The 17,029-nt window shown below is 47.1% G+C and overlaps 1 protein-coding gene across 1 annotated transcript in view; it reads right to left on the reverse strand.

Annotated features, from left to right (window-relative positions):
- SLC49A4 (solute carrier family 49 member 4) overlaps positions 1-17,029 on the reverse strand; it is a 102,315-nt gene that overhangs the window by 35,015 nt on the left and 50,271 nt on the right. The window contains exons 5-6 of the mRNA XM_077320472.1: positions 4,118-4,226; positions 1,818-1,885 (exon numbers count right to left, since the gene is read on the reverse strand). Of these exons, the coding sequence (XP_077176587.1) occupies positions 1,818-1,885; positions 4,118-4,226 (177 nt within the window). The remainder of the gene's footprint in view (positions 1-1,817; positions 1,886-4,117; positions 4,227-17,029) is intronic.

The raw sequence follows: 17,029 nt of genomic DNA on the forward strand, positions 1-17,029 counted from the left end.
CCAATTTTGTAGCAGTTCTACTAGACATTTAAAGGGATATTCTGGGACTGAAACTACGCTACATATTAAACAAATGAATATTACCAGAAAAGGTCAAAATTTACATGATTGGTCTGAGTCAGCACATCTGTGCTAGAGCTGCCTTAAGGTTAGAAAAGGATGGCCCTCCAATTTCAGAAAATTCCCATTTAATAGCGCCATGTAATTTATGAGCGGAAGGAAAACGTGGGCACATGCTGTTGTGCAGTACCTAAAATGCCTGTAAGAACCAGGAAACAACTTTGTACCATAGATGCTTAGGACCAGAGGTGTGTGTTTTTTTCTTCACAAAGGGTTGCAGCTAGGAATTTTTACAGATGTACTTGTTTCCTTAATCCCACTGAAGTCAGCAGAACTCACTGGCACTATAAAGCCTGCTATCTATGGCTACGAATCTTGAATCTTATTCCACAATCACTTAGTTTCTGTTGTTTCACTAGGCATTGCCCACACACCTTCGAGCATATCTTTGCAACCCCAAGGACAAAAAGCTTATTTTAAAAGCAGGGGGAGAGAGGAAGGATAACTTCCTTAGGCAGGTTATGCTGAGTGACCAGACCAGGTCAAACAGCAAGTTTTCATGACAGACTAGGGAACTGAATATGGGGCTTCCAGATCCTAATCTGACACTATGACCCTGACACCACACTGGCTTAGGGTATAGAGTAGTTTTAACAATTAGTTTTGGTCTTTCAGCATAAGAGAGCAGAAAGCAAGGTGACATTTAACAGGGCCATTAATGTCTAGTTCAGAATTCAGGATAGTAAATTTCTCTACAATTTGGTTGAGGAAACCTATAAAGGAAGAGATGAGAGTGAACAAGAAAAAGGACTGATGGTCCTTGATTGATGACTAATATGGTGGTTCTTCACACCACTGAATCACCTGGATGGGTAATTGTAGACAAAAAAAAATAGCATGAAACGCTCAGTTTGATGACTGAGCAAATGGAATTTAAAGCATATGCAAGTTGAAAAACTCATAGAATATAAAACTACTATTCTAAAAATAAAGATATTATCAGCTCAGACAAGCATATTTATGTATTTACTGTATTTGCCGGCTTATAAGACGACTGGGCATATAAGATGACTGACCAACATTTCCACTCAAAATGTAGCGTTTGTTATATACCCGGCCCGCCCCTGCATCTCCCTGTGACCGGCACTAGTGCGCAAGTGCGAGCTCTGCATAGACAAGGGGCGGGCCGGAGCACCGCTACTTCCCGCCGAGCAGAATGGGCTGGTCATGCTGAAAAGGCTGGCACCCCTGTCTTGCTGGTTATGCTCAGTGCAGCTACACTGATGACCTGCTGTGGCCGCGCTGGATACCGCGTGATACTGGATGGTATGTAGAATGTGGTGGGCGGGCATCAGGAGGCCACTATATCTATCCCAACTGAAGTGCAGCCAGCGTATAGGACGACCCCCCCCCCCACTTGGAGGCATGTTTTTCAGGGGGGAAAAGTAGTCTTATACGCCAGCAAATACAGTACTTAATTATTTGATTTCTTCACTGCCTGTCCCGGCACAGCCAGCTCAGGGTGGTTTCCAACATGTTCTAGTAAACCAGTATACTTTCATTCATTAATAAAATGCAATATAAAACTCTAATACTAATACTAAAACTATATATATATAATATATATAAAATTTAGTTAGTTATTTTACAACTGTCATTGATAACAAAAATGATCTCAATGGGTATTGTTTCAGTATAACCAAAGAACATTTACACTGAAGAAAAAAAGAGCTACATGGAAACATTGCGGTCGTTACCTTGCCAGTGCTATGCCAAAAACACAGCCTCCTACAATGGACCAGAAGCCAATCCAACCTGCATCCACCTAGGAAAGAATAAATAATGAGAATAAGATGTTACTTCCAACAAAGTGGAAAGCAAGTAGAGTGTATGACATCTGTGATAAACAAACAAAAATTGACCCCAAACCCAATCTATGCAAGGAAACATCATAGGAAATGAACTGCCACCTCATTGGATTGGGTCTAAGATGCACATCTAGTACTCTTTATCCAACACTATCTAGATCAAGGGTGCCAAACAAAAGGCCTCGGGGTAACTGATGTGACAGAGGGAACAGGAGGCTGCTCAGGGGGGTGGGGAGAAGTGGGTGGAGCCATTCCAATCATGGCTTCCGAGTGGCGAAACAACTTTGCCTGCAGCAGTCAAGGAGACTCCCTTCACTTCAATGACAGCCTCCATACCCACATCTATGCCAGCTCAGCTTAACCTTGCCCAGGTAAGGTTGCACATCTCCTCGCTCAGCCCACAAATCTGGGGATGCTTTCCCAGATGGCCATGAGGATGACAGTTTGCGTATGTGGGGGGGGGGGTGAGCGAGGGTGCACAAATGAATCTTTGCTGGGGCCTGCTGATATATTAATGCCTTCCCATGCAGTGGCTGAGCTTTGGGTTTCTTCAATGCATTGGGAATCTAGTCCTGCCACTGATCTCTGGTTATACTGGTCACTGGGTGACCTGTAGCCTCTGCTAAATGCAAGGCCTTGTGCATGTGGTGCCTGGTCCCCCATCAGACTATCCAGAAGCCTTCAGCCTGGAGCAGCTGCAGGGGAATAACATAACTTGTTGACAATCTCTGCCTTGAACTCCCAGCATCGACTCACCATGGATTGCCTGGCAGCCTTGGCTAGAGGTGACCATCTGGAGGAGGGCATCTCTGGCTTATCAGGCTATGCTTGGCCTGGGTCCCACCTGTAGAGGCATCTGCCCAGTGCTACACCACTGGCCCTCCAGTCCACACATATGGGTTTTTATCTGTATCCCCCTCTCTAGCCCATAGGGTAAGGTGACCAGATTTTAACATTGGTAAAGCGGGACACCAATGACTGGGAGTGGGGGAGGTTCTTGATTAAAAATTTGGTCTATATGGAACAACAAAAAGTTTCATAGAACGCACAGAATGCAAAAATAGTATTGTAATATATATTTCAACATAAGTACAATTTGCCAGGTACCCCCAGATGTCCCTCCAAAAGTGGGACAATCTGGTCACCTTACCATAGGGCCACACAGGCCCACCAACTCAGAACTTACCAGCTGCTATCCCTTTAAAAAAATTGCACCTCCAGTACCTGGCATTATATTTTCTGACACACATGACGCAGCCTGACAACGGGGCATCTATGTCAGATCCAGACCTCATACCAAACGAGTGTGACACCTTTGATTTAGACTGATGCTTTGGTAATGCAACAGCTCTCCTCCACAACTAGTTTTTGATGGTGCACTGCCCCTGATTGTGGAAGATCAACCACTCCACTAACTTCACAATGGATCAGACCTCCCACAGAGTAAGCACATGACCTTGCTGTTGTTATATTGACTGTTCTAAGAGAGAGCACCACAAGGAGATTATCTGAGATCAGGTAAATGGCGCATGGGAGTGAAATATGTATGGGGGCCTTAGGCCATGAAAGCCTATAAAGTAAAAACAAGCATTTTGAATTGGACCAGAAAGAAGTATGTAACAAGTGCAATTAAGGTAGCACTGGAATGATATTCTTCAAGTGGCTGACCCTGGACAGGAATCTCATCACTGCATTTTATACCAACTGAATCATCCAAGACAACTTCAAAAGCAAACCCACGTACAGTGCATTACAGTAGCCTGAACTGAAGATTACAGTAGCATGGATCAGCATATCTAAGTCCTCATCGTTTAAATAAGGGGTCAGAATATGAGCTAGGAGTAACAGAAATTGCAGGTGATCCTGGCAACAGTGCTGACCCGTTTCTGCATCATCACAGCTAGCAGATGTTAGGATACTATGAATTTGGTTCATATTCTTTTAAAAGAAGCATCCTTTTACCAATTAAGTACACTCTTCCAGTAAAGTGGACACTAGTTTTGTCCTCTGTCCATTCCCTTTTCTTGACCTGGGATTTCTTTCAATATCTGCTGAACCCCAAACTTTTTTCTACACATCATTTTTTATGTGCTCTGCTTCAGGAAGGTAATTTTAGTGAACTGTAACAGAAACAGTAACTGAACAGCCACACATGAGCAAGATGCAAAACATGTCATATACATACGTACCTGGCTCACATGAGCCGGGGTTAATATCCAATCGAGAACTCCAGACCAACCAGAGAAAACACCCAGTGGTATAGCATAAGCCAGAGCAATCATAAGGAACCTGGAATTGCTGTGAAACAAAAGAACCATTACAAATAGCTGAGCCAAAGAAGCAGCTAGAGAATCTAAATTCTGTGAAATACAAATTCCCTCTTATTATTACTGATGATGATGATCATCAGGAACAACTAGTACTACAGCTATTGTGATGGGTTTCACTGAATTACACCTGAAAGGAGGACTCTGATTACCCTCAGGATTTGGCTATTTGCCACATAGATGGTCAGAAGAACTGCCCCCATCAGAGGTATAGGGGCTCTAAAATATGTGTGGGGGAGGGAGGTGAGCATTTTTTCAGTTCACTAATTCAAAAGGAGATAATACTGATATAGCCACAAGTTTTTCTGATGTTTTCCATCTTCCTCCATACTATGTGTAGGAACTTTCCCTGCCTGTTCCATTTCTCTCTATACAGATTTACCTGTTACTTTTTGTTTCCACACACTACAGTGCTCCTCTCCCTGCACAAAGGCACTCTCATTACTTCCTCTTTCCTCACCCCACAAGTGTGCCTGCACCCTAGACCCGCTTTTTCTCTGTGCCATCACAGGGCTTTCTACTCATCTCTTCTCTCTTTCCTCCTGCAGTAGCTTTTCTCCCCTGTAGTTTCTGCCCTTGCTTCTTCTCTCTACTTCTCTTTCCTCCTCACCAAGTTTGGGGGAAACATGCCACTCATGTATACACACAATAAAGGAGTCTTGGTCATAGGTGGAGCTAGCCCAGTTGGCTGCAATAGGCTGAGAAAGCAAGTAAAAATAGTGTTTTATCAACTCTATCCCTTCTAATTTTGATGGGCTTGAGCAGACGATGATTCATACAAAAGAGGAGTTCTACGAGTATGTGAAACTCTCATACACCACAAAGCTGTAAATTATGGGAACTCTGTTTTTGCCGTACACAGTGGGGCAAGTCTTAATCACACCCCCCAAGGGCTATTCAAACATTATGATAAAAGTAATCTGCAAGGTTGCCTCCTTAAATTTTCCCTATCCCTACCGAATGAATTATTTCCCCCCCTGATGAATGGTAATTTAAGGTACTATCATTAAAAGGAAGCCAAGAAGCTATTTGGTAATATCGCAATCAATAATGTTCTTCTCTTTCTTTTCAAATATAAAGCAGAAGCAAAGGATAAAATGGATGAAGAGAAAGGCAGTTTTTGTGAAATAAACTTGGTCATTCATCCCCTCACCAACATCTGTGCGATTACTGGTGCATACACAATCAAAATCAGCCCCAAGATGCCCTCTTTTTGGGCTGAGCGCCAGTTACCTATGCATGTGGCTTACAATGCAATCCAAAGCAGAGTTTCACCCTTCTAAATTCATTCAAGTCAGTGGGTTTAGAAGGACGTAACTCTGTTTGGGACTGCACAGTTAAGCAGCAAATTATCTGTGAAAATGCCCTATGCAGAAAACTCTTTAACCTTTCTCATATAAATAATGCCTCTGACCTATAGAAACTATGTGAGGGAGAAAGAATCATAGCTTCACTTGAGCCAGGGACTTTCCCCCAGCCTTTTACAGAAGGGGTCACTTTAAGCATTCATGACATCTCCCAAGGAGAATGGTTATGTGTCTTGAAGCAAGGCAATGCCATTTAAGTATTAAAGCAGATAATAGCTGGGAGAAAAAAATGCTGAGGCAGCAAATAAGGCTTCTATATAAATGCACTAGTCCAAATTCTGACTCTTGCCCTGCAAAACAGTAAATTACTTGGGGTCCACAGCACAGGGAGGAAATGCTCAAATAAGCTTGTAAACAAATAAATCTACACAAATTATTCAGTGCAAAAGCTGAAAAAAGAATGGAATCTAAGATGGTCACTGTTGTGTTCAACTGAAGCTGAGACAAGCCCAAGAAACTGCATCAAAGGATTCTGGATTTTCTTCTTTTAAAACATGATCCACCTTCACTGCTCACTGAAGGTGAAGCTGTGCACAGTGCGTCATCCTCCTTTCATCAAATAAACAGGAATTGACAGAAAAGTCAAAAAGAAACAGTCTTAGTGTAAATGAAGAAAACAAAAGGCAATCTTTCTAAACTGCTCCAATTTCTGAATTCCACACACACACACATTATATATATATATATATATATACATAAGTTTCTACATAAGGTTATTTGAAGGTTCTTCCAAATACATTACATCCAGCATATTAGACTATTGTTTTTTAGACAAAAGACAGGTTTATTAATACGGTCAAAACCCAGCAAAGTGCATTTGATTATAAAATTACTAATATACATCAGAAAAATGGATGTTTGTCTTCCCTCCCCCTTTTTCTTTCTCTCTTTTATCCTACCTTCCAGGCCCCTACCTGGAAGTTGGCAACCCAGCTGCCTACATATGGAGGAGGAATCAGGAATAAAACTCAGCTCCTGAGATCAGAGTCTGCCACTCTTTAACCACTTCACTACCCTGGATCTCAAGACTGAGCGAGGAATGGGGTAGAGATGGCCAAAGCCCAGGAAGGGCACAGTGCAGGTGTATGTGCTAGCTTGCCTTGTATTCCTGGGTGCTTGTACATTGATGCCAAAGTTGTTGCAGAAGCTCCTCGTTCCTCTGCCTAGTCTCCAGCTGCAGCTCCCTGCCTTGTCAGCCCACTTGGCTCACCTGAGCCAATTAAGCAAAGCCAGCTATGTGCCAGAAGAGAGCTCCACTCTAAAAGGCACCACACCATGTTAACAAGACAGTTGCTAACTACAGAAGATTGTGAGTCATCACAGAGTGAGGACTGAGAAACTGCTGACAGCCTATATTAACTTGTGGTTGGGAGGCCTGGGTTGTGGAACTGCTGCTTTTGCTGATGCCCTTGGATTAGCTGAATGAACCCTTTGCTCGTTGGAATGAGTTTAAAGATTCATTGTATTTTGTCTGTCCCTTGGCATTCTGTTTTTAAAATACTGATTATCTCTGCCTTCCTGGCAGCTTGTCTGTCTTTCCTTCCAGGAGAGTTGAAACCTGAGAACAACACAGGAGGCAAAGGAAGCAGCTAGCTTCCCTCCCTTGCCTGGGGGAGTTGGATGGTGGGAAGAGGCTGAGGATGGGGCAACTTAACAGCAGCAGGGCCTTTCAGAGAGGCCAGCATCTCTTCTATTGGGCAAGCAGCAGGAAGAGGACAGATTGGCCTTCACTGGAAGAGTGCTCTCTCTGTATTGGTGGCACATCTCCAGGGAGAGCCAATCAGATAGAGAGTGCATTTGAGCTGATTGGTCCTCATTGGCAGAGTGCAATTTGAACTGGAGAGTCAATCAGGTAGGGAGTTGTCTGCATGTAATTTGAACTGATTGGCCTTTACTAGCAGAATGCTCTGTTCCTATTGGTAGCACATTGCCAGGAAGAGCCAATCAGGTAAGGAGTGAGTTGACTGCATGCAGTTTGAACTGATTGGCCCTCATGGGCAGAGTGCTCTCTGTGAACTGGCGGCACATCCCCAGGGAGGGCCAATCAGGTAGGGAGTGAGTTGTCTGCACATAACTTCAACTTTATAACGTTTTGTGATAAAGTTTTGTAATAGGACCTCTATTATTCTCTTACCTGGGCATTGAGCTGTAGCAAGTTAATGCTTTTTGAAGTTCATCTGTTCACAATAATTCAAATGTGCATACAGAAATGTGGCATGTAATATGTGCTTCTATTTTTGTAAGCTAAATTTATTACCGTTGAAGTCAGATCACCTTTTTTATTTGTTTGATCATTATTTCCCTTTAACCGAGAAACATGGAGGATGAGGGATACTGTATAAAGCTTCCATACTATGTAAATAAGACAAACTCTGGTTTGTGTGTTTTTTTTAAACACTTAACTCAGTAACTTGTATACAAGTTGTAAGGGCAATTTCTGAGACCTTATATTCTAGTTAGATAGGAGAGGTGCTGCAAAGAAGGATCTCAAAATGCACACTATAATTAACTTGATTAGAGCAAAGGGGAAATGCTTGGAGGAAGAAAAAGCATGTAAAGGGAGATAGAATTTCATGCTCTTATTCAGCCCTGAGGGGGTCCATTGTCTTAAATTTATGAATGAATTCAAGCCAGCAATCTCCCATTTGTAATCTTCCTCTAGTTCGGAAGATTCTTTGGCTTTTGAGTGTTTTGGTTTTTAACATTTGATTTACATTTGTTCTTTTGCAAAATAATTAACTGTTTGTCTGATGTAGAGACTGGAAAAGCACTGTTGATGTTTGAGGTCATATATAATGTTGGAGTGAATGAGCCTGAGATGGTAATGGTTGGTGTTGTTAGGTCCAGGGATAAGGTTGTCAGAGTAAATATGGGGAATGAGGTGGGATCTTGATTTGTTGCAGGCCCTGGTCCCTGAGTCTGAGTCCATCTTTGGAAGGGAACTGTTGAGAGTGAGTTGTTTAAGGATAGGAGGCTGGCTGTGGGCAAGAAAAGGCTTGTCTCTCAATGCCTCTGAAAAAGTAGTCCAGTACAGGCTGTAGGATGTACAATGTTGGATGCATTGAACTGGTTTGAGCTGAAAGCTGTATACGATCACCAGTAGTGCTCTGTTCTTTGTGCCTATCTTGTAGCAGGTTATCCCTTGGTATCATTCTGTCTTTGATCTGTTTCTTTTCTACATCAGCTGGGTATTGGAATTACAAAAATCTCTGCTGTAGTTTCTGCAAGTGAGAGGTTCTGTCTGAGGAATCAGAACAGATGTGGCTGTAGCATAGAGCCTGACACTGTGACGTATTGTTTGAAAGCTGGGTGGTTTAATACCCCACTTTGTATAACCCGAAGGAGTCCCAAAGCAGCTTACAAATACCTTTCCTTTTCTCTTCTCACTGCTGAACTACTTTGACTGTGAGAATTTCCCCCCCCCCCCCCGATATCTAGCCAGTACTGTTCTACACATAGTTTAAATCCCTTACTGCTGCCAACAGGAACTGTTACCTCCAAGGGATCACCTTTCGAATATTTCGAGAGCAATTCTGTCCCCTCTCAACTTCTCCATTCCCAAGTCCCTCCGCCTTTCCTCATAGGACTTGGTCCCCAAGCCTTAGATCATTCTTGTCGCTCTCTTCAGATAATCCTTGTTGCTCTCTTCTGAACCCTCTCAATTTTGTCCACATCCTTCTTGCCCACAGGACAGTTCTACGAGGTAGGTGGGATTGAGAGAACTCTAACAGAACTACTCTGCAAGAACAGCCCTAAGAGAACTGTGACAGGCCCCAGGTCATCTAGCTGGTTGAATGTAGAGGAGTTGGGGGGGGGGGGAAACCAGTTCTTCAGATTAGAATCTGCCACTGTAAACTACTATACCATGCTGCATTTAGGATGGTGATAGAGATATGTAAACACTAGTAATCAAGCCCATTGCAGTTCTAAATGCAATGGGCGCTAGCAGTGAGTGTGGGTTGGGGGGTGCTGGCAGGGGCCCGTGGAAGCGGACGTGCAGCCATAAATGACTAAACTAATTATCTAGTAGCAGGCATAATTGAATCATTCTGATTGTTTGGTAGTGGAGCAGCACTCAGGGTCTACTACCTGGCAAATAACTTCCTTGTTTGAACTTGTGCTCTGTCAGGCTCCTCTCAAGGCTTGATGTGGGTAAGACAGCGTTATTTATTCAATCCAAGTAATCCTTGTCCTGTCTTCCAACTTTAAAAAAACGAACAGCATCTAGTTTTTATCTTGAAGGCTTCTGAATCAATAATGCAGCTTGTTGTGCGGCGTGCTGCCCAATTAGGCAGAAAGAGGCGAGGGAGCTTACCGTCCAGAGGGGCCATTTTTGAGGATGGGGTGCAGCTACGCGGCGCCATTCCGCTTGCATTGGCAAGCAGGGTGTGGGCTCCCGTGGTGGCTGGTCATTGGGGCTCAGTGTTTTGGCGACGAAGTTGGGCCGACTGGTCAACGGGGCGAACTGAGATCGGGCGGCGGCTCTTCGGCGCGTTCGCCGCTCCGGCAGCCAGAAGGCCGGCGGCCCCCGCCCCCCAGGCTCTCTGAAGCCCTGCCCGGCCGCCCCCCCACCCCACCCGACGCTCTCCGAAGCCGTCTCCTGGCTGCTGGAGCGGCTGCGCAGCGTCTCCGACGCTGCGAAGCCGCTCCAGCAGCCAGGAGAGGGTCGGCCGCCCCCCCACCCCACCCCGACGCTCTCCAAAGCCGTCTCCTGGCTGCTGGAGCGGCTGCGCAGCGTCTCCGACGCTGCGAAGCCGCTCCAGCAGCCAGGAGAGGGCCGGCCGCCCCCCCACCCCACCCGACGCTCTCCGAAGCCGTCTCCTGGCTGCTGGAGCGGCTGCGCAGCGTCTCCGACGCTGCGAAGCCGCTCCAGCAGCCAGGAGAGGGTCGGCCGCACCCCCACCCCACCCGACGCTCTCCGAAGCCGTCTCCTGGCTGCTGGAGCGGCTGCGCAGCGTCTCCGACGCTGCGAAGCCGCTCCAGCAGCCAGGAGAGGGCCGGCCGCCCCCCCACCCCACCCGACGCTCTCCGAAGCCGTCTCCTGGCTGCTGGAGCGGCTGCGCAGCGTCTCCGACGCTGCGAAGCCGCTCCAGCAGCCAGGAGAGGGCCGGCCGCCCCCCCCACCCCACCCGACGCTCTCCGAAGCCGTCTCCTGGCTGCTGGAGCGGCTGCGCAGCGTCTCCGACGCTGCGAAGCCGCTCCAGCAGCCAGGAGAGGGCCGGCCGCCCCCCCACCCCACCCGACGCTCTCCGAAGCCGTCTCCTGGCTGCTGGAGCGGCTGCGCAGCGTCTCCGACGCTGCGAAGCCGCTCCAGCAGCCAGGAGAGGGCCGGCCGCCCCCCCACCCCACCCGACGCTCTCCGAAGCCGTCTCCTGGCTGCTGGAGCGGCTGCGCAGCGTCTCCGACGCTGCGAAGCCGCTCCAGCAGCCAGGAGAGGGCCGGCCGCCCCCCCACCCCACCCGACGCTCTCCGAAGCCGTCTCCTGGCTGCTGGAGCGGCTGCGCAGCGTCTCCGACGCTGCGAAGCCGCTCCAGCAGCCAGGAGAGGGCCGGCCGCCCCCCCCCCCACCCGACGCTCTCCGAAGCCGTCTCCTGGCTGCTGGAGCGGCTGCGCAGCGTCTCCGACGCTGCGAAGCCGCTCCAGCAGCCAGGAGAGGGCCGGCCGCCCCCCCACCCCACCCGACGCTCTCCGAAGCCGTCTCCTGGCTGCTGGAGCGGCTGCGCAGCGTCTCCGACGCTGCGAAGCCGCTCCAGCAGCCAGGAGAGGGCCGGCCGCCCCCCCACCCCACCCGACGCTCTCCGAAGCCGTCTCCTGGCTGCTGGAGCGGCTGCGCAGCGTCTCCGACGCTGCGAAGCCGCTCCAGCAGCCAGGAGAGGGTCGGCCGCACCCCCACCCCACCCGACGCTCTCCGAAGCCGTCTCCTGGCTGCTGGAGCGGCTGCGCAGCGTCTCCGACGCTGCGAAGCCGCTCCAGCAGCCAGGAGAGGGCCGGCCGCCCCCCCACCCCACCCGACGCTCTCTGAAGCCGTCTCCTGGCTGCTGGAGCGGCTGCGCAGCGTCTCTGACGCTGCGAAGCCGCTCCAGCAGCCAGGAGAGGGCCGGCCGCCCCCCCACCCCACCCGACGCTCTCCGAAGCCGTCTCCTGGCTGCTGGAGCGGCTGCGCAGCGTCTCCGACGCTGCGAAGCCGCTCCAGCAGCCAGGAGAGGGCCGGCCGCCCCCCCCCCACCCGACGCTCTCCGAAGCCTTCTCCTGGCTGCTGGAGCGGCTGCGCAGCGTCTCCGACGCTGCGAAGTCGCTCCAGCAGCCAGGAGAGGGCCGGCCGCCCCCCCACCCCACCCGACGCTCTCCGAAGCCGTCTCCTGGCTGCTGGAGCGGCTGCGCAGCGTCTCCGACGCTGCGAAGCCGCTCCAGCAGCCAGGAGAGGGCCGGCCGCCCCCCCACCCCACCCGACGCTCTCCGAAGCCGTCTCCTGGCTGCTGGAGCGGCTGCGCAGCGTCTCCGACGCTGCGAAGTCGCTCCAGCAGCCAGGAGAGGGCCGGCCGCCCCCCCACCCCACCCGAGGCTCTCTGGAGCCTTCCCCTGGCCTGACGCAGCTTCAGGCCAGCGGCAAAGGAGCAACTGCGAGCCGCGCTGCGCGCGGCTCGCAGTTGCTGGCGGCGGGAATCAGAGGGACCAATCGGCAGGCGCTTCGCGCCTGCCAATTGGTCCCTCTGATTGTCTGTCATGAGGAAGGGTCCAATCTGGACCCTTCCTCATCCCGGACACATCCCGCCCCAGAACCCCTTACTGTCTTATTTAGTCCGTGGCGCCCGCGGCGCCACGGGCGGTTTACAGATGGTGATCAGTAGGTTTCCATCATAAGGCAGTTTTTATACTTCCATTAGGTGTTTGCCCAGTGGTGTCTAGAAAAAGTATTTCTTGTGTGAATTGGTTCATGGTCATGGGGTGGAAGTTGCTGAAGTGAAATTCCTAGTGAAACTTCTACAGTGTTTCCTTCCTTCTCATGTGTCCAAATGATATGAATATCACCTATAAATCTCAGATACAAGAAGGATGTTAATGGATATGATCTGAAGAAGTGTTGCTCCATGTTAACCATGAAAACACTGTTGTATTGTGGCACCTGAAGCAGAAGAAACTGGTTGAATGAAGGTTTTCAGCAGCTTTGCAAATCACAATGAAGCACCCCCCCTTCCCCTCAAAAACACAAGTGTCAAATTAATCCTCTTTCCTCTGGAGGGAAGAGAGGGGCAAGTTGCCGACTTTGGACATTGCCCCATATTCTGGAATTAAAATGAACAAATCACTGCATCTTTTTTCAGCACTTGTGATAATTTTTCATAGGATCCTTAATTCTTTCTTCAAGAAAGCATGACTGCAAGTGTCTACAGAAGCTAAAGTACACAAAAAATGATACTATACTAAACACAGAAATTAATGAAACAAGGAAAGGAGTTTAAAGGTATTCCTCAATGGTCTTTTTCACATTTCTTCTCACACATTAGAAACTGCTTTTGGATTTTACAGTCTTTTTGCTATATATACTCTGAAAGAAAAGGTTTTATAAATATAACCTTCACAAAATGTTCATGTTAGTTTTCTTATAAACACAAGATATACAAGTTCTTTGTCATTGGTAAACTCCCCCTCAATTTCCTGCTTAACCTTTTAAAAATTACCAATATGACTGTAATGTTGGCAGAGTTCTTTGATCTACTATTTATTTATTTTTATTTATTTTATTTATTTAGATTTTTATACCGCCCTTCCCTACGGCTCTGGGTGGTTTACAGAAAACATTTCAGAACATTTACAGAACATTTACTAGTGGTTCTTCTTTCTTTCTGGACTAATCCAACCATATTACACCTGCTGTGACTTATAGAAACAATTATTGTGTACCACAGTAGCTATGATCAAAACTGTTCAAACAAAAAATACAATTGTAAAATCAATCACGCATCCCACGTGTGACTGCATTTCTAACATGTTACTGAATAAGGCAGCCAACTGTCACTTCCCTCTTTTAGACAAATAATAGCACAATACATTCTATAGAGGGTCTTTAGAAAGGCTGTAAGCTTTCTAAAGTTTTCTAAATGAAATTGCTTATATAGCGGCAGTAAAATATTATTCTGCTTAGAAATTATCATTATACCATAAGTTTGCAGACATTTCTGCTGATTGCTTAGAACACACACTTCATGGGCAATGGGTTCATTCACTGGCTAGTTTAACATTATCTACAATATTGCACAAAAAAGAAGAAATTGCCTACAATCAGCGCAGAACATAAAACAAGAAAAAAAGCTCAGGAAGTGTCGAAACAGTTATAACAACCAACTGAATACAAGAAAATAACCAACTGACTGTAAAACTGCAAACCATCCCAAAATAAGCAAAGCATGCAGTTTATGGTATAACCATAATGATCAACTTTTGAAACAACATCTATTACAGATAAAATACATTGACATAAAAACATGCTAAAACTGAACAGTCTTTATAAGTGATGGCCATATGTTACATAAATGGAAACTGAGTTTAAAAACATCAACATCCAACATTAACTGAAAGAGAATAATAATAAGTTAAAATAAAATCAGCACACAAACAAACCAACTAGAATAGAACAACCATTGGACACTCAACCAAAAGGGTCCATCTTCTCATAGGTCAGGAGGACAGCTTGGTGGGTGTTTCCCATCTCTCTTTGAGGGAGGCAGGTCAAATGAAAACTTCCTGTCTCCCAGTGGAAAGGATGTCTGAGGGGGCCTTAAACAAGAAAGCCTGCAACTACTGGCAACAATACATGTGGTCTGTCCATCATCTGAATGATTGTGAAAAACCAGGAATGTCTCAGCCACCAGGCGGCCACGAGGATCACTTTGGTTTGAAGAACTCTAACTCTCCTCAGGAAGCATGGCAAAATTGGCACCAGAAGAAACACATAGAGAAGGTCTCTTGGCCAGTTTGATAGTAGTGCATCTATCATCTCTGCCCTGGGATGGTAAAATCTTGCACAGAACCTTTCCATCTGGTAGTTGACGTGTGATACGAACAGATACAGGGTCAGCTGACCAAAACATTTTGTGATCATCTGAAACACTTCTCTGCTGAGGCTCCACTCTGTCTCCTGTTGCCTGCTGAGCCAGTCCACTTGAGTATTCAGAATTCCATGAACATGTTCTGCTTTGAGAGAGACAAAATGCTTTTCGGCCCAAATCATGATTTGCTTGGCCTCCCTTTGGAGCTTTCCAGATCTTGAACCGCCCTGATAATTTACGTAGACCTTTGCCGTAATGTTGTGTGTGGATTACTACTTGGGTTCCTATTATGATTGGTCTGAAAAACTTCCAAGGCAGGAAATATTGCTCTTAGTTCCAGAAGACTGATGGGCTACTTCTGTTCCACCACTGACCAGGAGACCTGCACTGGACTGTGGTTCAGCAGTACTCCCCTGCCCATTATACTCGGATCTGTGTAAATCTGTTGGTAGTGTATTATGAGTAAAGACTTGCCCCTGGTCAGCTTCTTCCTGACAGTCCACCAGCAAAGACTGCATTTTACCTGACGATCCAGAGTCACCTGCATGTCTAACCTGTTGGAGATTCTCTGCTGAAAAGGCTGCAATGCCTATTGCAGGGGGCGAGCATGAGCCCACCCCCACTGGATTAGTTCTAAATTGGAGATCATCAGGCCCATCAGACTAGCCAACTGTAGAAGTGATGAATACCTGGCCTTGATGATCTGCTTGGTGAGCAGGATAGTCTTATGAACTTTGGACTGACGAAGGAAGAGGGACGTACTGGTTGTATCTATGATCACTCCAAGGTGTTCCAACTGCTGAGAAGGGATAAAGGAGCTCTTTTTCCTGTTGATAATGAATCTGAATTTCTCTAGAGCCTGAATAGTTATCTGGGTATAAGATCTGGACAGCTGATGGGAGGGAGCCCGGATCAACAGGTCATCCAAGAACCTTCTTAGCCTAGGAGTCTACCTCTGAATCTAACCAGACTTGTTGAAGCTCCTGCAACCAGCCCCGCCCATGGGGATGCTCAGTGAGTCATGCCTTGGGGGATTTACTGTTGCCCTCTAGACATTCTGAATGCCCTGTCTGGCCTGGCCCCAGGAGCCCCTTTTTCCTTCCAGCCTGCACCTAGAGCCAGAGTTCTGATTCCAAAAAGAGGATCCAGTGAGACATTGCTTTTTACTTCTCTTCAGTCTCTACTAATACCCTATCCAGAGCTTCTCTGAAAAGATTATCCCCCTGGAAAAGATATGCTGTGACAGTAGTCTTAGAGTGTGGATCAGCTTGCCAAGCCTTAAGGCATAAGCATCAAGCCACAGCAGTGGAAGCCATGGTTCAAGCTGCAAATACTACTGCGTCAAGACGTGTTTGCGTTATATGCCAAGGCCTTGAGAAATATATTGGTGCCTTCCTGAATGTGTCCCTAAGAATCAGGAAAGAGAGTAATTTCTTACACCAAGCCACAGAAGCCCTAGCTACCACTGAAGCAGTAGTTGCACAGCCCTGACAACCATGGCTATGGCCTCATGAACCTTGTGCAAAGCTGCCTCATACTTCCAGTCTATCACATCCCTCAGATAGCCTTCACCATCCTCAGAAACCAAGCTTGATGTCTGAAGAGCTGCGACTGGCTCATCAATAGCTGGTACCTGCAAAATGGTTTCAGCATAATCAGGAAGTGCATACATTTTCTTTATAAAAGAAGGAAATTGCTTAGTCATTAGGGGTTTCTCCCACTCAGCTCTGATTTTCTTTAAAATGATTCTGGCAAAGGAAAATTCTTTAAAGGAGTATAGATATGGACTTATTTGACAGAAATCCTCAGAATTAAAAAATCTCTGTTGGTTGCGGGACCTGAACAGACTCCACCTCCTCATCGATAATAAACTTGTCCTCTTCTCTTTTTCCATGTCTTCCTCAGAAGTATCTGAGTGGTAATTAGAAGAATAGTAAGGCCTTTTCTGAGCGGCCTTTGTAGGCCATCTAGCCATGGAATGAGGCTGCTAGGAAGAAGACCTACGCCTTCAGGTGCTAGACTTTGGAGAGGGGGGACAGGAACAAGAGGCCCTGGAAGAGGATGACATATTTTGTTGGTAAAACATAGCTATTTCTGTTTGCATCGAATTCTGCAAGAAATGAAAAAACTCTTGGGGTAGCTTGAACCTTCCAGCCATTGCTGCTATGTTACCAGAGTCCACGATCGGGGTTGTGCCTCTGTCTCAATGGGGCCTTTCTGAATTGCGTCTCCATTTTTGCTCTGTAGTTCCCATGCCCGAATCGAGACCCTCTCTCATAGCCACTATGTCAGATGGCTTGGGGGAGGGTGGCTCCCTAATGGCCTTCTGAGAAACAGAGCACTGTCCTTGCTCCTCTGCT

The sequence above is a fragment of the Paroedura picta genome, chromosome 2, assembly GCF_049243985.1.
Source record: "Paroedura picta isolate Pp20150507F chromosome 2, Ppicta_v3.0, whole genome shotgun sequence".
NCBI classification, from domain to species: domain Eukaryota; kingdom Metazoa; phylum Chordata; class Lepidosauria; order Squamata; family Gekkonidae; genus Paroedura; species Paroedura picta.